At 36.3% G+C, this 22419-nt stretch overlaps 1 protein-coding gene across 3 annotated transcripts in view; it reads right to left on the bottom strand.

Moving 5' to 3' along the window:
• Positions 1 to 4420: 4420 nt before the first annotated feature.
• Positions 4421 to 22419, bottom strand: part of LOC129723958 (PDZ domain-containing protein GIPC1) — a 45296-nt gene continuing 27297 nt past the window's right edge. For 2 of the 3 annotated variants that reach the window (XM_055678470.1, XM_055678469.1), the window contains exons 3-6: positions 6345 to 6575; positions 6033 to 6281; positions 5873 to 5962; positions 4422 to 5816 (exon numbers count right to left, since the gene is read on the bottom strand). In XM_055678470.1, the coding sequence (XP_055534445.1) occupies positions 5664 to 5816; positions 5873 to 5962; positions 6033 to 6281; positions 6345 to 6575 (723 nt within the window). In that variant the 3' untranslated portion in view covers positions 4422 to 5663. Of the gene's footprint in view, positions 5817 to 5872; positions 5963 to 6032; positions 6282 to 6344; positions 6576 to 22419 lie in introns of all 3 variants that reach the window. The other variant, XM_055678471.1, reaches the window with a different exon arrangement.

Here is a 22419-nt window from a genome sequence, read left to right on the forward strand (position 1 = left end):
ACGTCTTCAGACATTATCGTCATTGTCAATGACGATAGCTACTGGCGGTATCGAATCAATAACGTTTGTTTATTACCATCCACTGCAATACCATCTTTTGCTTTATTAGATATATCATTTAGATGCATTTTAAATGCAAATATGACAATGCTACATACCTTACTATTCGAATTTGTGCTTTAAAAAGCGCCTCATAATCTAAAATAATCAAAACTGAGAAGTTTATTTTCCTGATGAAAAGCGAAACATAAACAAATAAGGAGTTTCTTCCTGTTGCCTAGTGATGTTTCGTCTCCAATCCTCCGAAGTAAAAAAACGTTTCCTCACCCCTTGCCTGCTTTTTGATCAAGTCGTACACCATTCGTTACCACAGCAGACAAAACTGGCATAAGGCGTTAGTGAGCTGATAAGGTCTAGTGACTATCGTTATCGCCGATATCGTTAATGTTTGAAGACGGTATCGTCATCGTCAATAACGATACCATACGTTATCGGTAACGGCGATGACGATTATCGACGATAATCTATCGTATTAACAACCTTGATCCCTATTCGCAATCAAAACAAACAAGCTGATTAACAGTGTGTGTATCACTTCGACTGTGACACCCTGTAGTCTTAGTTCGTGATATCCTGGCACAACAGAACATACCGTATATGCTGCTCATTTTTTATGACTGTTTGAATAAAAACAACAAATCACTGATTTTAAAACAGATGCTAATTTCAATTTTAGCTCGTAGTCAACAGCGAGGACAAAAAATTGTTTTTATTTTATACAACACTTTATAAAAGTAAGAAACTAGATATAACTGGGTCCGTTAAACATTTAATTGTATTGTGCCTAGGCTTGCAAATGATTACGCTAGAACCAATTTTCATTGCGACAATCGACTTCTTTTACTTCTGACGGTGGCAAGGCTCGTTGTCTTGAACAAGCATGTCAAACGAGTACTCGCAATCATGACGTTTTTTTCCTTAAACGTATTTTATCTTTTTTTTTCTGAAAATGAGAATTACGCACATAGTGTGTGGAGATTTGAAAATTATTTATATTATTGATCTTACAATAATATTTTTTAACAGAAATAGAATGAAGTAGACAGAAATAAACCTCAATTACATCGCCAAACGAATGCCAGTATTGAGCAAGTGAAGCAGGTCGTATTATTACCTGAGAATCATGTTTTCTGCCAACACTGCCAGTCAGATTTCCATAAAAAGTAACCTCTGCAACATGTTGTAGATCCCACCAACGCCTAAAATATTTACCTACATTTCTTTGCTTAATCCAGCTGAGTGTATAAACTTGATACGACAAGTTACTTCTTTGACGTCGATACACTGACAGGTGTTGGCAGGAAAAATGATTTTCAGCATCTAATTCGACACACTCAACTTTGAACAGCTATAGCTTATTTAGAGATATACTGGCTCCTCAGTGTCTTCGGTAAAGTTGTTAAGCAGCTATTTTAACGTAACGCAGGGTTAGTAACGGCTTGAGCAGTTGCGCCTATTTCAATCAGCCGTAGAAGACGGGCTTCAAACTTCCAAAGTTTGATCAATATAGACAGTTTCAATGATTAGAATGAAAACTTTAATTAACTGGCTGTCTTACGAATGTATTACAAACCGTTCAACATGAAAGCATCTTTGAATGAATGCAATACAATATCGCACGCTAATCTGTGGGGCTAAGAGCGGTCTCAATCAACTAGATTAGTTGAGCGAAATTATTATCGATATTGTTTTAGCACATTTTGCATGTTGTAGGATAACTACAAAGATACACCGTGTCCCAGTGCTGAGTCGAGAAAATTTCCAGCTCGAAAAGACCCTCGACCTGATCGGGAATCGAACCCGATATCACAACCGTGTGGGAGAACTAGCCGACCGACATCGATAACCACAGAGCCACGGAGGCCAATTCCGAGTGTCACAATAGCCAATCAATCCAATGAATCATTTTAGGTTTGGTTACCCAGTTTTAGTACATGTTAATAGAATATTTGTAGCATTGCTTATTGCCGGCTCTAGATGTGTATTCTAGATATTGTAAAAATATTTTTTTGTTAAGGAGTACTCCGTAGTATTTGACGTTGTCTGAGAGTTCCAAGCCGACTCTCTATCTGTAATACCAAAATCGGTCAGGCGAGTAACTCGCCGTTCACCTTGTCTTCTGTAATAAGTAGGCCTCTATATGATCAGCGAATCAAAATATTTCATTATCTTTCATTTTTGAGAAAGTTATCAATTATTTAAAACCACAGAAGAGGAGATATCATGCCTCCTGGCGGGCACCATTTATGTAAAAGCTTCCAAGGGTCCATATTTCTCTTTTTGATAACATCTCGTCAATCCAATGAATAATGCAATTGTCAAAACCACGTTTCTACCTAGCCAGTCTCTCATAGCAGTCATTGAGCCATGAGATGAATTATCAAATGCTTCTCCTATATCAAGCAATGCTGCAAGTGAAATTTTCTTTTGCTTCGAAGGATTTTTCTAGTTTTGTAACAATAGTATTAAATGCTGTTACAGATGATTTACCCTCCTGATATGCAAATTGATATGTACTATGACGAGATTTAGAAAAATAAGATGACTTGATGTGTTCACCGATAATTTTTTTCATTGCTTTGAGAAGAACTGACGATTAGCTGATTGGCCTTAAAGACGAAAAAAGATGCTAAACAGCTAAACAGATGTACATTTTGAAAAAAGGGACATGACTCTCGGACGACAAAAAATATATCATTGAGAGCATTATCAACTTGGGAGCACATCTGTCAGCGTTTCAATGTCTGTTTGATTCTTCATATATTTTATACTAGCCATCAAACTCAGCATTTATTTCTTCTTTGATCAATCTAATTTAATTTACTGTTATTAATCAGTGGTGAAATTAATGCTGCTATTTAGAGCAAATTATTATATTTTAGTATATCATGGTATGTGAGTATGTTTTTACATTCATTCACCGAAACTCATTCATTCACCGAAACGAGTCGTCACAGGTTTCGAAAGATATTGAGCGTTTAATACAAAATAAAAAAGGAAATCAAAAACAGAACTCGTAACAATCTTTCCGTAATTCTAAATCACGGACTAAAAAAAGAATTTACCAAGAGAAGCGAGAAACCGTTCAAAAATCATGATCATCTGGGATTGATTTTGCGGTTGTTATTTTGTGTATGTACGGTACGTCTGCAAGAGTCTGCTACTTCTAAGTAATAAAATATACTAGTCAGCATTATAGTGACCATTGAGTACCAACTAATCAGGAGGCTTTAGATCGCAAATCTGAATCACGATTTTCGATAATGAGCTTTGTATCTCTTTTTTTTTTCAATTTATTTGTTTAGAATTTTCAAGCAATGCTCTAAAATGCTTACAAATGACTTTTCAAAATGCGAGGTTGTATGTTGCAGTCCGAAATTGACTTATATGTCACAATTGCCACTATCTTTGCCGGAACCACGATCTACTCTAAAAACCGAAGCTAACCTGTACTTGTTCTAGTTACTTGTAATTTATGCTCAGCGATTTTCGATACTACTGTAGCACTATAGATTGTTTTCATCTTCCAAATGATGCTCAGCATAAATGTTTTTATGTTACGGTGTCACTTGAATCCGATTTTGAGCTACGCTCTCCGCTAGTTTGACACTTTACAAACGCAAAAGTTACACATGTTTTTCCAATGTTCACCATGACACAAAAACAACACACAAAAAATAACTGAAGTAGTACTAAAACCATGCAGGCATGGGTTGCTTCGATCTCAATTAAACGAATAAATATAAATGTGAGTAAAGGGACGATTTTGTGTCATAGACGACTGACGAAGACAAAACGTTAGGCTGAAATAAGTTTAACGTCGCGTTTGGAAGAATATGCATAATTCAATCACGTATTCCAGTAATTCCAGTAACAAGCGACCTTAATTTTTAAGAAAAACTTTACGAATATTTGTTAAGCACAACGTTAAGAGCGGTTTATGGAGTGTGTCAGAATAAACCAATGCATGGATAATTCAAAACCTCGATTACGCGCTTGTAAAAGTGTAATCTTGCGACTGTAAATCCACCACAAATTATATATCGTAATTGGATTTTTATAGATTCATTCACTGCACCTCAAACTGTTACTGAGTCCTATAACATAAGGTGAGATTTGATCGATTGTCCTATTATCACAACCAGACATGTGATAACAACAAATTAAAATTTATTACCAGCCGTGTTAACAAATAAAAATAGAAAGTGATTAACGAAAGGCAATCACCAAGCTATATCTGAAGGTTATGATATTTTGTATATTTTAATGAAAACTGAAAGATATATTTGACTCAACAGTAGCTGACATATAAGAAATGCAGATATTTAATTTATTGTTTTCAGATAATTTAATCAAGCTTTTTTTACAAAAATAAATTGCTTACGTGTTAATCGAGAAAATTCTTCTGAAACGTCAAAATTTACTGCTGATTACCCCTGACAAGGCTTCTACAGTAAATAATAATATGGAGGCGCATGGCTAAAGAGGATTTTAGAAATTTTGTTTCTTAAATTTTTAGCAGTTAATTATCATTTGTTGCAATTATCGATAGCCTAATTGAATAAAAAAATAAAAAATTAGTTCCTCATTTAATTATTCTATTCTTAGGAATGAGTGTATATCATCTGTAACAGCAAAATAGTGCAAAATTTACAATACCGAGAAATTCACACTCGAAAAACAAAATCCACACATCAAATTCATATTAACGAAAATTCAACGGAAAGCATTCATATACTTTCCTTTATAGAAAAATTAACGAAAAGCGAAATTTTGATAATTTTAAAATAATATTATGGGTACTGTTTGTCTAAGCAAAACTTCACGAGCAAAAACGATCCTATCGAATTATAGGAATTTCACGAAATTTGGAAATACAAAACGATAGTTCTTTTGAAAAAGTCCGTGCCAATAATCAGGGGTTACTGGCAAGCTTTAACCTAAGATTGTTGAATTCTTCACGAGGGTTATCTTCAGGAACAATACCGCATTTTTAATGATATTTTTAATTAAACGATAATCTTAATAATCGCCTAGTTTTACAGAGCTTAACAGTAGAGTTTTTTTCTCTTGCTAAAATAACACCACATTTCTTTTAATTTTCTACTTGACTCAAGTTCTCCCACTGCAGAACGGCGGTTCAGTCACCATTGTTTTATTTTATGTTTTTTTGTAAGTACACTTTTGATCGTAAATAGATTAAATTATTTAAAATTACTCATATCACTTGATTCACATTCCATATCTATTCTGTTTGATTACCACACCATCTATTTATCGTTCAATTAGTCACACAACAGACGACTATGCCATCTGTCGTCAGCTCTACTCTAGAATCTTTCGCGATATCGAAATAAACTGCTATTGTTTGATCTTGCTTCTCATCATAAAGAATGTATTTAAATGCTATTAATTAGGGCAAATCACCGGCGGCCGACGTTCTCGTGACGCGGCAAGCAAGAGAAGCTTAAATTTCCAAACGCATCTCCACTCATCAGTACGGTGATTTTACAATTATCGTTTTATATGTATAATAGTAGGATGCGTGGCGGGTTTAAGTATACACAGGCAATTGATGTCTATTTACCCATCATACGAAAGGCTTATCTTTTGTGACGCCCTTGCCGGGCGTCAGTGACAGCACCCCACAGCTCGATGATGAAGTCGTCGGTGAATCCAAAAGCTTCCAGATCGGATGCGTCGATAGCTTCGGCGAAGTCCATCGAGTTGGTTTTATTGCTCCCTAGGTCCCAGATCTACAAAAAATATTGTTCTAGTACAAAAATCTTCATATAGACTAGAGCGTTCGTACTTGTGTCGCTAGTTCGGTGTCGTTGATTCCCATGAACGAATCTAGCAGAGAATTGATGGCATCTATTCCACACTGCGTTACATCGTCGTGCTACGGATTAAAAACGCAATTATTTTCAATCGGTTTCATATTACAAAAATCTATAACACTGTAGCTGTACCTCGTCTTCAATGGCTGCGTTGCCGTTCGACTTAAACCTAAGTGTCTCCTTGCCGCTTCCATAGCCTGGCTTGGTTTGTTTCGCACCTCCTTTGCGTGGCGCGATTCCCTGGAAACCGCTCTTCATGGGTTCAACCAACCGGATCGTGAATGTCGATCCGGTTGGGATGTCCTTCAGCATACGAGCAACTTCGTAGTGTCGCTTGCCAACCACATTCACCCCATCCAGCTTCTCGATGTGATCACCGACCTGGAAAGCGAAGTATTCAATTTCATTACTGAACGGGACAAAGCCAACGTGAGACCCACTCACCTGAATGTGTTGAATCCGATCGATCACGCTTCCGGTTTTGATCCGCTTGATAAAGGCATACCCAGCTCCGTTGTCGGTGATGGTAAGACCAAGTGCATCTTCGGACTTCACGATTTCCACCTCCTTGGGTCGGCCCTTTTTATGTGCGAAGATGAAATCGTTAAGGCCGATTTGACCGCCCAGCAGGTTGCTCATGTCGACCTTGTGAGAGTTCAGCGTGCAGAATAGGATCTGTGGAAAAGTGGAAACACAATCTTCGTTTTTAAGAATATGAATCATATCCGTGAGTCTGCTGTGCAATCCGTTAGAAATATAATTTTAGGAATTTCGATTTTATCAAAAAATTATGTGAACTTAGCAAGCCGTTAGCTTGATGAAAATATTGCAAAACATAAAATGTTTGTTGCGTATGATTATTTTCCAAGGTATTTCAGGAAAAAGTAACCATTTTATCTGTGTAACATGAGTTATTTATTTTACTTTTAGTTGTTATTCTCATCTTATCCTATCTATTTTCTTGGATTATTGAAAACAATTTGATATTTCCGCCTGCAGTCTAATGAAATGCGTTAATTTCTATTCGGCCCTCGCCGACGTTTCACTTCTACCATGAGACTATTCTCAGAGTTCGCAGTGTATTGTTCATTTTATGTTAAAACTTAGCTTTACACTACGACAAAATTACACCATACGACAAAGAAAAAACTACTCATTCCAAACGGTAATCAACACATTAAAAAACATTTGGGCAAATATAAAACAGCCGCGTCGAGGGTTCAATACCGTACATCCGGTGGGTTTTGCACAGGTTATTTCTGGTAAAACCTAAAATACACTTTGGCATTTTTGGCATTTTGAACTTTACAACATTTTTATTTTTTTCAACATTTTTTTCATTTATATCAGTTTTACCATTTTTACAATTTTTAACATTTTTATCATTTAACCTATGAAAGGTCTAAAATTTCTATCAATTTTAACATTTCCATTATTTTTAACAACTCTAACATTTATAACATTTTCAACATTTTTAGCATTTATATCATTTTTAACATTTGTAACATTTTTAACATCAATAACATTTTTAACATTTTTAACATTTTCAACATTTTCAACATTTTCAACATTTTCAACATTTTCAACATTTTCAACATTTTTAACATTTTTAACATTTTTAACATTTTTAACATTTTCAACATTTTTAACATTTTTAACATTTTCGTTTTGAAAATTTTAAAAAATTTTAACATTTTTAAAATTTTTAAAATTTTTAACATCTTAAACATTTTTAACATTTTTAACATTTTTAGCATTTTCAACATTTTTAACATTTTTAACATTTTTAACATTTTTAACATTTTTAAAATTTTTAACATATTTAACATTTTCAACATTATTATATTTAACATTTTTGATATTTTCAACTTTTTTACCACTTTAAACATCTAATATTTTCAATATTTTAGCACTTTTAACATTTTGACATTTTAGTTATTTTCAACTTTTTTAACATACTGACATTTTCTTACATTTTTTACATAATTTCCATTTTTACACTCTCTATTTCTAACATTTGTAGATTTTGGAACCGAGCCAAGCAATACTTAAATACTATGAAAACATTGACATAAATTGAGAATTTCTCTATAAAAGGATTAACAAACAAGCTACGATAAAAGTTAATATCGTCAAAATAATATAAAAAAATGATTGAGCAAAAACTAAATAGAAATCAGTAATTGTAAATGTAAATCTATAAGAATGTCTATAAATAAATCTAGTCAAATATTTTCTACACGGATTCGGACATTCTTACCGCAGGCAGCAATCAAATTGAGGAAACAAACGCCAATAATCTATTTCTGTTCAAACGCTTATTAGTTTTTACTAAATAGTTCATTATATTCGGTAATGGTGGGATGAACATGCCTCAAAGTTTAGTGACTAAAGATTCCTCCAGCACTTTTAGTACTAGAAGCGTAAGAAAATCTGAGAGATAGCGTCCTTCAGAGATTTTTGAAGCTATCGTTTCAGCTATTCAAACTTGAATCACTTGTGAACGTCATTGTCTAATCACTTTTTCAGGAAATTTTTATTATACCGAAAAACTTAGAAATCACTCGCGATACTACACAATGACTAATAAATAGTAAAACCCCCAGGAAAATATTGTATCATTGTCTTTGAATTATTAATACCGATCACTAAATTATTTTACGGCACTAAACACATTTCTGTGAGCCCCAAATATTAAAGAATTAATCACCCTCAATCGTACACCGATTGTCACCGGTAATCACCGATTAACCACACCGAGAATCCCTGGCCACTATTTAAGGGAAGAGCAATAAAAAACGCAACCGATCGTAACACGACCCCAGCAGTACTAACGTATGCACCCAGTACCAACTAAACCAAACTTCACACGGAAAAGATCACCTACCGCTGATGCCTCGATACTATTCGGCTGTTGATACGATAGTGTTGCCCCCGATTATCTTCAACTATTTGCACAGCATGCATAATCATCATCATCACCATGATCATCATCATCATCAAGTCATCAGCCATCGATCTCTCGTTCTTCTTGGTATCACTACCAATCGGAGCCGTTTCCATTTTCTTTATTTGCGAGTAAAAAAAAGTTGGCTGAAAAGTGGTTGCACTTTTTTTTCTCGAGTTATGTTATTTATACCAATTTTCTGCGCGAAAAAGCTACACATTCGAGAGGTGAATCGAGCATGCAAAACTCAGCTTCTGAGTAAATATTTTACTGGAAAGACAAGATCGCACTCCTAAGCGGATCGAAAGAGGTTGTTCCATTATGCATCAACATCGATCGGCGGAGAGCCCACTTTGTCGGTGGCGAGTTGATTAAACTTTCGCTCTACACTCTGCTTCCTAATCATAAAGCTTGTTGCAAGGTTGTTTGTAATGGTTCAATGCTGTTGAGATATTTTTTGGGCTACACGCTGTTCAACTGAATAGAGGAGATGGAGTGAAAATACTTTTTGTTAGATACACTAAAGTAATCAATTTCCTTCGAGTACACTCGCGACTGATTAGCTTGTCGGAGGTAGTTTTGATAAATTATGATTTTAGGTTCATTGAGTTCCAAAAACCCTAAACTGAAATTCCGAAAGTTCTTTTTTAAAAATTTACATAAACGAAGGAGACACACTTTCCTCCATGCTTACCGATGTTTGAACATTTTGCGAAATGTCCCCAGCTTTCACTAGCAACAATTCGTGGCACGACAAATTCATTGTTTATAGTAACAACGAAAAATAGAAATTGAGCAAGCCATTGCTGCGGGAGCGAGATTTCTTTTCGGCGATTTTGAACTTTGTTTTAAGAAAATTTAATTGCAGCTGCGCCCCCTCGGTGTGATGATACGATGGCATGTGCAGCACCGCGATTCATCGTTGCCCGCACATGACACATCACAGGTGCAAAAACCGGGCCAGTTCTCAACCTTGGCTCAGCTCATCCGCAATCGCTTGCAAAGACAAACGATGATTATAGGATTCGACTGTAAGCTTCATCAGTGATGCTTTTGGGCCTGGTAGCTGTTAGGTACCAGCAGTGAAGTGATGCTGCTGTGTATCGAAAAGTTATGGGAAAATCGTTATGCTTCAGTTGATTGAATTAGAAACAATAGGTGTGGCGAGGTGCGCGGTGCGCAAATTACGACCCTCGTCCAGCCGCCACAGTCCGATGTTGCTCTTCTGTCTCCAGCCAAGCATAACACGCGCGTCGTAGGGTGACTTCAATAGTCACGCGAACGGTGAGTATATTCGCTACCTACTAAATTCGTATCTTTGTATGCATGTCGAGCCGATTCGTTTCGCTAACCCATTCACAGCCAGTCAACCACGATTGCCATCACGTTGGTTGGTGTGCGAACAAGTGTGACTTTTTTCGTACCGCTATCAGCTGGGCTTATTCTTTCGTAGAGAGTAAAACACACAAAACTCTCTCTTTGTTGACACCGTTTCAACGAAGGTAACAAACAGGCATGTTGCTTTTATTGTTGTAGCCTCTAACTAATAAGCAGATGCACAATTTTCAAAAACTGTTATCCATAATGTAACAACTCCAACTAAATTAGTATAAAAAAAATATTGTATGTGCCCGTAATTCCGACAATTCTGTTTCAAGTGCTGCATTAGTTCGTTCATGTTCGCTTCAGTTCCGAATATTGTATACAGCCATGTTTTTTCACGCGGGAGATACATTCCAACTTTTTATGAGACCGCGTATAAAAGACTAAATTGAATTTGAAGATTAGTCCACGCGTAAAAATCTCAAGGTACGAGCCACAAATGGCCAAGTTCGCATTTCAAAGGCACAAAACTCGGAAATAGTTTGTGCATCACTTGGGAAAATACTGCTTTATATTTGTTTCACCACAACAACCATAAGGTAGTGCGCTCTCAGATGTCACACACTTTATTTCCATGTCTTGTGCTTTTAAAAGTTCAAAGTCGGCCATTTGTGTCTTCTACAGAATTTCACCTTAAAGGGGTTTATGTCACAAGACGGAGAGTTTCTGAGAGAGTTTTCTGTATTTTTCGCAATACCTTCTCTGTATTTTTCGCAATACTTTCAATATTCACAAAACGTTGACATTATGATTTTTTTTCGGTTATTTTTCGTCGGTCTAGTTCTGCCACTATTATGCCAGTCAGCAACGCCCGGGGAGGCGACTCGATCCAGGACCCTAATTTATCACCCGTTGATTAACGGACCAGCACCAACAGCTTTACTTCCTCATGATGAAGGGCGTGATCCCAGAGATTTTTCGTCTCAGAAAATCTTCCGATGTCGGCTAGGATTAATTCTAGACTAGTTCGGTTGGTTGTGAGTTGAACGACACCTATGTCGGCGTTGGGACTCGGACCCAGGCCATCAGCGTGGTTGGCGGAGATGTTACCAACTACGCAAAGTCCCCGCCTTCGAATTTTAATTGAACACTATAATTCCTTGTCGTGCTCCTATTTTTCGCTTTTTCTACTTTTTAAGCAAATGTTGTATTATATCTAACCATTTTATTGAATATAATCCAATTCGGCGTCAGCGTGACGAATTCACGACAATTAAAGGGTGTTATGGTCAAAAACTGGTCAACTTCAATTTGCCGTATCATTTTTATCGTGTAAAAAAAAACCTGAACACCCCTCATTTTAAAGATGTGTGTGTATAGTCTTATGTTTAATTTTGGCATTTGCTTTTCAGTTGTAAAATGGCGTCGTAAGTTTTGCTCGCGCATTCAAACTACTCGCACGCCAAAGTGGCGAAATTGTTGAATGTGGACAAATCAACCATCACAGGATCGGGGAGAAATCGAAATCTACAGGCCGCAGAAACGACAAAAAAGAGTGGCCAGCAGTTTCAAGCGGAAACCTAACCTTTCCGTCCGAAGTGTCGCAGGCAAGCTGGAAGTGTCGTCTACAACTGTGAATCGAGCTAAAAAACGAGCCTTTTGACAGTTCGGCTTGTTTTTTAGCTCGATGTGGTGACTCCAAATCGTGAAGATGCTAACGTAGTTTGATTGCGTGGTACAGGATATTGAAACTTACGTCAAGGCAGACTCCAAACAGCTTCCTGGATAGGAATATTATAAGGAAACTGAAAGAGGAAACGTGGCAGACATTTCCAAACACACTTAGCTTTCGAAGTTTGCTAATAAGTTCCTCGTATGCAGACCTTCTGTTCCTGTGGTTTGAATAGCATTTTCATCTCAAAGATTCCGTCAACTAGGAAATTTTTGGGCAAAGAGCACCTGAAAAAAACGTCTGTTGGAGCAACACAGTTTCTCCGTTCTGTTTTGGCCAGATTTGGCATTTTGTCATAACGGAAGAACGTCCAGGTGGTGCCAAAGAACATGAGCCCTCCCAACACACTACACAACACCGACCTCATGCAATGGATTGGCTCAGATCAAGGAATTCCGATATCTATTAAGATATATCATTTATTTCACTGACATGGCTTTCACGGAGAATTGACATGGGTGACATTCAACATCAGTTACAAGAGAGAGGGACCCCGTACGTGACCAATGACCGCTCGGAAAATCTTTTCTGATTGATTTTATTTAACAAATTCTGCTTCTCTTTTCCAATTTTTCTCTCTGTCCTTTTCTAGCCTTTTAATTCTTGACATTACCTTTGTTACTTATAGTTACCACGAAAAGAGATCTTTAGCATTGCGCTTGTTTTGTTGCCTACTTCGCTGAAATGTGGCCGTCGTTGTTTCTCCCACGGGAACAATGTGTTTAGTACCAGCAGTTTATTCCGGCGAAGGAACATCGGGAAAATGAATGAATTGAAACTTTACAAAGATGTTACTCTGTGGGCTAAAGATATCTTTTTGTGCTATCAGTATTTTTTTTAATCTCGGCTAATTTGTGAAAAGTGTTTATATAAAAAGAATATTGATGACTACAAATAATTTAGAGCCAGCAAGGTTTGTTTGATCGATGTGCGTCTTTGGCAAAGCTGTAGATACAGTAGGTTTCCGTTTTTGGCATGCTCCGTTTTTTGGCACTCTCCGATTTTAGCAACAAAAGGGTTCCGTATTTGGCAACATTTTATAGTAAATAGTATACAATAAATTATACAACAAACTGAGCTGATTTTGACTCTCGTTCTGGGTTGAACCTGATTCAACTGTTTCTGGAAACAATTTATGCCTGATGATTTCTAATGAGCTCAACTACCAACTACCAATAATATTGATATGCCGTAGACACATGCTTAGTTACGTGGGGGGCTGTTCTGTCAACGATTTTGTAACGATGGAATTCCCCCGCGAGGTATCCTTGTCTCCTTTTTTTCTGTTTGTTTACACGCAAAGTATATGTTTTCCATTATGTATTTCAAATCAAGCGGATCAGTTCCATAAAAAATGTCCCAGTTTAATATTTTTAGTGAGAAAAAAAAATATTTTTTTATACAATACCTATATTTTTTCCAGATTTTTCCATGATCGAACCGGTTTGATTGTTTAGATAATCTTTTGTAGTTTTTATTTAAAAAAATAGTTATTAAAAATGATCTTTTTTAGATAATTAATTTTAAAACTTTATTTTAACTTTTTTTTACAAAAAACATATTTACAAGGGTGTAATTTTTTCGGAGAGACAAAATTGTTATCTACAACTTTGCCGAAGACGTCATACCGATCAAACAATCCGTTTTCGCCCTAAAAACATTTTTAATCATCAATATCTTTTCAAAATAGCATTTTTCAATAGTCTTGTTCCAAAAAATTAAACAAAAAGCACAAAATGGCATCTTTTGCCAATAAAAATATCTATGCAAAGTTGCAACCAAATATAAGGGTCGTTTAAATTGGTTGCCAGTTTTTTGTGGAATTGCTCAGCGTGATTAAATGTTCTGCTAGAATGATATATCACAAAGCGCAAAATTCAAATTATGAAAATCAATTAAAAATGTATCAAAAGACTAATTGGTAGCTGTTACTCGTCAAATGGGTAAAATATTTCCTCAATAAAAAGTCGTGCAACTTTTTTGAAAATGAGTGAAATTTCTCTCACTAATGGGTAACTTAAATTGAACGTGTATTTGACTCCAACTGTGAACAACGCACTGTCGTATATAGCAGGTCTGGCAATCTAAAACCAGCCGTGGTTTACAGTCACTTGCTTTCAAATGGAACAGAGAGTTTGACGTCACAGAAGCTGTTGTACAAGCGCTGCGGGAGAATAAAAGTGACGACTAATTTAAAATTTGTTATAACAGTACGTTATATACGACTGATTTTGTTAAAAACCTATTGAATCATATAAATAAAAAAAATATCATAATAATTTTGAAGTCTCAAATTTAATATATAACGTTTCCTTTTTTGGCACGGTTCCAATTTTGGCAACTGAAATTAAAAATTTTATTGCAAAAAAACGGAAACTTACTTTATCTCTCCAAAAATAATATACACCGTGAGAAAAATGCTTTTTTTTAGCAAGCAAAAAACAAATTAAAATAAAAACAACAAAACACAAAATGAAATAATTTTCTTAAGAGGCTGATTTTTAAGTGTATATTTTATAAAAATTAATCACGGAGAGGGGTGAATTGCCTCAGCAAAGTTGTAGACACAACCGCGTTCAAATACTAACCAACCGAAGTTGGCCAGTTTATCAACGTTTCTGATTGTGCTCAGTATGATCTAGGGTGCCAACCAAAATAGCCATTTTGATGCTTGCGCCACCCCGTTTTAAGTCCAATCGAGCTAAAATTTTGCACAAGGTGTTTTTAGGGGTAGATGAACATTTTGTGTAGGTTTCTTTTTAATTTACTGGTTATTTTTTTTCATATAAGGGATTGGCACCCTAATGATTATCGTACAAATCAACTTATTTGATCAATCATTCGAGTTCGTCTTGCAGTAGACGCATTTCGCTCCAACTCTGCCAGATGTTGGCAGCACCTTCTCAAAAGTTTCCAAAGTTTTTTTTTAATAATCTGGACTAATTAGTTTCGAGATTTTCGATTTCGAGAAGATGTTAGCTCTACCGATTTTCCCAAGGCCCTGTACAGAATGACTGACTACTTGTAGTACATTCCGGAGTAATTTTCCATTCGATAAACCCTGCCTTTAAATAATATTAAAATTGTATATCTTGTATTTTCAAACTTCCAATTCATTTAATTTAGGACCCGAATTACCATTATGGTTGAAAGATCTTTAATACAAATGGACAAACAAACAAACAGTTCATTTATTGCAATTAAATTGACCCGTATCTAATGTTTATGTAATGTTTTATTTATTGGACGGAGGAGTAGCAAAACAAGAAGAAAGCCATGATTGAAAAGTAAAATGAATAAATCCTCCAATATACATATGTACCTGTATCCCAGTTGGTCTCGAGGTACGATGCTGGCCTAACAAGCTAGTAGTGCTGGGACTTTTAACCGGATATATTCGTGATCCGGTTATCCGAAGCTCGGATCACGGATGTGTAAACGAAGACTATTCGGATTTCCGGATATCCGGATACGGATAATCGAATAGTCGGATATCCGGATATACTATCCGGATATCCGGATTTTATTTCTAGCTTTTAGGCTCGTTCGAATGAAAAGTAACACAAAAAATGGCTTTTTCCAAAATCTCCCATCCCCTCGTAAGTATTTATTTACATAATTCCCATTAAACTATGCTCGGATACAATATCCGGATATCCGGATATCCGACTATCCGAAAATCCGGATATCCTGTCGGATAATATCCGGATATCCGATTGATCCGGATTTTGGATATTTGTCCGATATCCGAGGTCGGATATCCGGATATTTTAATCCGGATAGTCCCAGCACTACAAGCTAGTAATCTATGTTCGAGTCCCGGCTCGGGAGAAACTGTTAGTGTCAGTAGAATCGTAGCGCTAGCCCCACAATTGTCCTGTACACTTGGCTTTTGGACATTTGGCTGCGTAATTTGTGTATAATAAACAGAAGGTCGAGTTTCGATACGGAATGTAGCACTAAGGCTTTGCTGTGTAACATATGTACCAAAGTATAGCTCAAATTTTTTTGACAAAGAGCAAAAATTACTAGCCAAAGTGCTAAATAAACAGTATATTAATCGATTCCGAGGTCAATGCATAAAGCAAACGCAACACTAAGAAAATTGAGCTAAAATAAAAATAATAATAATGAATTTAAGCAATGAGTGACAAACTCTTTAAACAACAAAAGAAAAAATCGATATTTATTTACATTTCATTTGCACCATTTATTATTATATTTCATGCAAGCCTGCTTCCTCCTGTGAAAACATCTCACTTTCACTATCACATGTAATTCCGTAGCCGTTATTACACCACTGAAATTAGTTTTATTTACGGGCCGATGAAGGATAGATTGAGCACTTAGAATAGTAGTGTTGCCGATCCTCTTGCAGTTCTATCAAATTTGGTGTAAAAAATCGATATCGACAATTTTTTAAACAACTACCTGTGCTTTTCTTTATTAGTCGAACAAGTAAAACTTTGACTGTTTTGAGGTGACGAAACATTTGAGCCCTAGATGCAAACGAAATTCGAAGGTCATTTTTCCCCATCCGTTCCGTTGGCCCCAGCTCGAGAATTTTCAAGTCCCAGAAAGCTGATTTTGTACACGAACATTTTTTTTTTTGAAGATCATATGCACGTTTAATGCATTTCTAAGACATTTGGCATCAAAAAAATTCAATGTCGACAACTTCTTTGCATTTTGTTATGCGTCAACAAAATGAAACTTTGACCGCTTTAAGTTACGAGTTTCCGAAGTCCAATTGAGCTAAAAATCCGTATTGGGACTTTTTTCGAGAAGACGAAACTATTGAAGCCTACTTCTAAACGAAATAAGAAGTCAAATTTTCCCCATACATGTCATTGCTCTAATAAATACCCATGTGTAGTATCTAACGAATATAATAAAAGAGCAAAAGAATGACGCATTCAATACTTATTTAAAAGGTATATGTGAGCATTTCTTTTCAGGAGCATCGCAATGGCAATAAATTTTATGAAAAGAATTCGGCGAATTTCACATTGACTCTTAAAATTATTCTTGAAGATCTTGCGTGAAATCAAATCATCATTGAAAATCAAATTTAAATTAACTATATTTTTCTATTTTTGAAAATATCTTTTATGATATTGCATTTTGATCTTATCATTGACAACCTAAGTTGCATCTTTATTAATTGTTATGTACCGTTAGTTTACTGTCCAAAAATTTTCTATTTTTGGTACCCACATCACACATATCTAGCAGGTGACACCTCCATCAGAAATGATTACAGCCGGAAAGCGCATCGACCTCTGTCCGCCTAACGCTGCACCGTAGGTGACGGCGCGCAACGGGGGAACTACGCTCTGCTTAACACCAATCTTCGTCAGGGTAGGAATAACCGAGAAAGCAAATGTTATTTTTAAAATAAACAACTACTGAATTGTTTTAGTCGAATAACATCTGTGAATTTAAACATTATATATATTATTCATAAACCCACCCTAGTGCACAATCGATGACACCGTACGGCTTCCTGCATGTTGACTGTTCGACATCAACCATCAAGCGATTGCCAGCGGAAAAGCTCTCAAAGACGAGGATAAGCACTGAAGGTTACAGAGCGGCTGGTGAGGTTGCCATCATTCGACCCAAATACGATGCAACAAATACCCGCGTTCAACGATGGCTTGTATAATGTTCTAAATTCCATTAAATCAACAATGACCGACTTTCTCACAGTGGAACAAATGTATAGTCTGCGTAGCAGTAGGGTGGTAGTTTGAATATGCGCTTTAAAAACCGTGTACAGAGAAGCCGCAAAGGCAGTTGATTTGCATAATCTCACTAAGAGCTAGTGTAGGCTGACTAACAGCTTAAGCAGAGTAAGTAATCAATGAAAAACGAGCCGCCAAACATCTACCATACGTAAGTAAATTTTCCGGGTGCGAACGGCTTGCGAGGGGATTTAGCATACATAACTGGATTACTCTATCTGCTCTTGATTCGATAAGGCTTCTCCGTCGATACGTTCAGATCTTGTACCTGTTGATTTTGGATCTGAAGTCATACTTTGTGTAACACTACTTTGATACAACATTTTGAATCGACTTTTACGTTGCCGTCAATTTTTCATACGCCGGAGCCGCCGTTGATAGTAATTTTGAGTCGGTGCGTCAACGAGGATTTGTTTTGCATACTGCTGATGATTGTAAAAGCTGTTGCAACAACTAAATACATTTAGAGAGGCGTCAAAACAAGCCCTCAATGAATTAAACTCTTTTTACATCAAACAATGTTGATCACTTTCTCGAAGTTCAGATACAAACAAACACGCAAATTGAGACAGCAATAAATTGAAAGAAAATGTAAACGTCCGTCGAGTGTGATGTGACGAAAAGCCTCTCGGAGGCAGACAAAAATGCAGCCGCCAATGAACAGGTTCAACAACATTGAAGGCTCGGTTTTATGGCAAACCTGTTGTACGGATCGGTTAACTGTCTAATCAACACAACTCCCAGAAAGCTGCGGAAGCCAGTGGCAGCCGTGAATTTAATTGAAACCGATTATCATGTGAGGCTAGTCAAGCTAGTTGTTTGTTTTAGTTAGCGGTGGAGTCAAAGTTACCCTGTACTGCTGTTGGCCAACTACCTCCAGCCACTTTCTATCAGTCTCCATCGATCTGGCCAATATCTGTTGTGAACCCGGTTCGTTCAACTGGTAACCCAAGGGGGATTACCCGAGCCGAGGGTGACAAATGGATAACGGTTGTCATACGTAAACGCGAAACTCCTAATTAGGTGATGGCGATATTATTTAATGGAAAGTGAAAATTGTGTATCTGCTTTAGGGCTCTGTGGCCATGGCGTAGCTGATCGACTTAGTGGCAAACAACCTACCGAACCGGGTCATAAATCAGTTTCATATGATAATAAAATGATGCAGATATTTTTAGTGAAAGGAAAATACTTCGTCTTAGCGTGAAATGTATTTTTAACGACGCTCGCCATTATTTTCAAACGGTTGTCACGATCTGATTGGGTGATTTGATTCGATTTTTTCGCACAGTTGATAGATTGCCTACCAATTTTCGCTAAGAGGCCAGGAATCAAAGCTAATCACCTTACTCCCTAAGCAGCAAAATTTGTTTCGATTATGAACTTTGTGCATCACAGCAACAAATTCTTATGCGAAATTAAGTTGCAGTTACATCTCAGTTTCTTATACAATGACAAAAAAAGCGCAGGTGGTGGAGCCAATTGCAACATTTTCGTTGTTTCAACACAAGTTTCAAGAATGAAACCGCAATGTGTATGAACTAATGCATGGAATTTAATAACAACATGGTAAATGCTGCATGGTAAAATTTCAGCTACGAAGATGCATCGTAACAGCAACTAGGGCGCAATAGAGACTTCATGGCGTTGTGGTGAGATTGTAAAACGGCAAATGGTCAGAATGGAAAGATATTGTCTGTATAGCGATTTATCTTTGATTATTTCCAGAAATTTGAGGATTCAACTCCAGTTATTAATTTCTATTCACTTTTCTCGTTTATACTATTTACGTCATTTGCTGTAGAAACACTTGCAAGTTCATGGCTCAGTTTTAAATATTGCTTCCCTTATCATGCTAATGGTCATTACCAGTTTTAATTTTGCTTCTTCAATTCATCAGTATCTCAGCGTGATAATGAAATTCAAAGCAATTTATCACATTTCGTTTTAGAGACCCACACTTTTTGGACGACTTCTAGTCCAAGTACGTAAAAGTTACAACGCAGTAAATTACCGCATCTCTAAAACAAATATAAGGCGAACGATCGAGCAAAAGTTGCTGTTACATGGCTTCAGAGCATGACAGCAACTTTTAGAAGTATTTTTGTGTGTTTGTTTTTCGTATCTCGCAAGCATCACGTTGGCAACCTATATGCTCCACCCACTAGATCTATTCAGTAAAGGTTAGATTTTCAAATGCCGTTTACACGTTTCAACAACAAATCCAACCTCGCGAATTACGTTGTTGGTGTGATGATTTTTGAAGCAGCGATGCAACTTTAGTTGTTGCTTGTTTCTTTACAATTTCATCGCAGTAACAAAAAATGTTTCTTAAAACCTCGGAATTTCATTAGTGCAACAAATGATCACAATTGAGAATTTTTTTGAGATTTTTTTATTATGTTTCAATTGTTCCTTGGGTCAACAACATTCAGTGACGAATGGTCGGCACGCTTTCACAGGCGTCAACTGACTTCGCTGAAGAGAAAAATGGTAAACTTTTTTCTTTCATTTTCTTTTATCATTCCAATTACTTTGTCGCAACTATAAATGTTCAACACCGTCAACAAGCGACGTTTATAGCGAATATACACGATCAAATATGGGTCATCACGTCCAACAGTTGATGAGACATGAAACCAAGTGTATTTTAAATCATCACATAGACGTCGTCGTAATTGCAAGTTTATGGTTGGGAAATGGAAATTCAATATGATGGCAGATAACTGCTGATTACCGTTGAAAATATCAAATGCAATGAAGCACAAATAACCGGGAAAATGTGTCTGGGATCTTTTCGTTCTCCGTAATTTGTTTAACTTAAAAATAATGCAATTTTACAAAAAGATGTATCAAAGTTAACTACACTGTTTCAACCGTAGACACGACCGCTAGGGTCGTTTTAGACTCAATTATTTTTTCGAAATCGATATTTCCAAAACTGATTACAATATTTGGCTGAAATTTCTTCACTTTTCCCGGGGTGAGCAATAGAATAAGTCGGCTGTGATATGTGATACGTATATAGATTGTGGAACAATACCACCGTCCGAGTAGTTTCATTGGTCGAAACACCATGACGGAAACAAGGAGATTGCGGGTTCAAGTCCTGTATCATATTTTCGGTTCGCCTATTTCTCTTTCCCTTTTCTCGTGTGTGCAGAGTCTGCCCTTTACTTTAGTTTAGATCTACTCAAAAACTACCCTGTCATTTCCCCTGATTTTCTATGATAAGAAAAGGAGGCTTACTCTAAGTTTTGGTAATAGGAGTTCAAATAGACGTTCAAATGATACTTTCAGAAATATTCGATTTTTTCTAATCCAACATCCAAAAAACAGTTTTCATCAAAATGAAAGCCAATATAGCGTCCAAAAACTTTTTATTGTATTTTTTTTAATAACTTCTGGTAAAAATGTAAAAAGAAACATGCATAATTACGATTTAAAATCTCTTTAAAATAATAATAAAAAAAAATAATTACGATTATTATAAAAACCCACAAATATAAGAAAGCAATACTTGCAATGACTTGAACTCGGTTGGAATTGATATATTCAACAACATAAACAGTTTATACAATTTGATTTGTTTGATGTTTAAGAAAGATGTAAACGTTCATTCTATGTGGACAATTTTGTTTTTATCGTGGTCGGATTTATAGTGGCCAAGATACACTGTTTTCAAAAAAAGTATCTTGTAATCATATAGATGAGATAAAGATGGTTATACTCAAAATACGGCCAATTATTCCACTTTAAAAAATAGCAAAAAATTATTCTGATATGGTTTTGATGAAATTTCTCACTTTTCTTCGAATACCACGTATCATATTTTGGGGAGTCTGTTGGCTAACCTGAGCCACCATTTTGCTCTTTCATCTCGCATCCTGTCATCTTTCCACTCTTCTTCACATACAGTTTGACAATAGACTTATATTTCTCAATTGGTCGGAGTTACGTGCAGTTGGGTGGATTGATGTTCTTTTCGAAGAAATCCATCCCCTTATCTCGATACCACTTCTCTACTGTGATGACAGGTTGCCAAATCAGCCGAAAATTGCAGTCCCATTGTGAGCTTTAATGTATACAGAAATTGTTTTCTCAAGCACCTCTGCTTGTACATTTTAGAGTCTACTATATGTACTATTCTTGTTTGTCACGAAAACCTGCATTTTTTTATCCGCAGCTGGAGATACCTCACCAAATCATTAACTTCATTACGAATTTTCCGGCAAGAACAAACAAACAAAATTACAAACAAATTAAAACACTGGGATGTTAACTTTAGTAAAGCGGCCAATGTATGTAGTTTTTCGAGAATGAGGAAAACTGAAAGAAAACAGAAAGTGTGACTTAGAAAAAAAATTTCTCATCCAGGCAAGACTCGAACACTGTACATGGTCTATTTAACCATTTTCAATTACTTCGCGACTTACCAAGCGAAGCACGTCGCGTTTTCAAAGTGGGGCTTTAAAATTAATGTTCGGTTTACGACTTCCACTGTGTAACAAATGAGTAGTGACGAACTATTCAGCAATGAAAGAGGAAACATTTCAGAACAAACTGTTGCCAAAAAATTAGATCCGACCACTAGAAGCGCTGCAGTGAAATAACAGTGGGTCCAAATATCATGTGACTTGAGCTTTGATTATCAAATTTTCGAATCAAATAAAAGATGTGCAACCTTACGTGAAATCCAATTTATCAGCAGAATCCTATCTTAAAATTTTAATCTCTACTAAAACATTGTCTATGGACGACAACCCAATA

This window comes from Wyeomyia smithii, chromosome 2 (genome assembly GCF_029784165.1).
Source record: "Wyeomyia smithii strain HCP4-BCI-WySm-NY-G18 chromosome 2, ASM2978416v1, whole genome shotgun sequence".
In the NCBI taxonomy this organism is placed as follows: Eukaryota; Metazoa; Arthropoda; class Insecta; order Diptera; family Culicidae; genus Wyeomyia; species Wyeomyia smithii.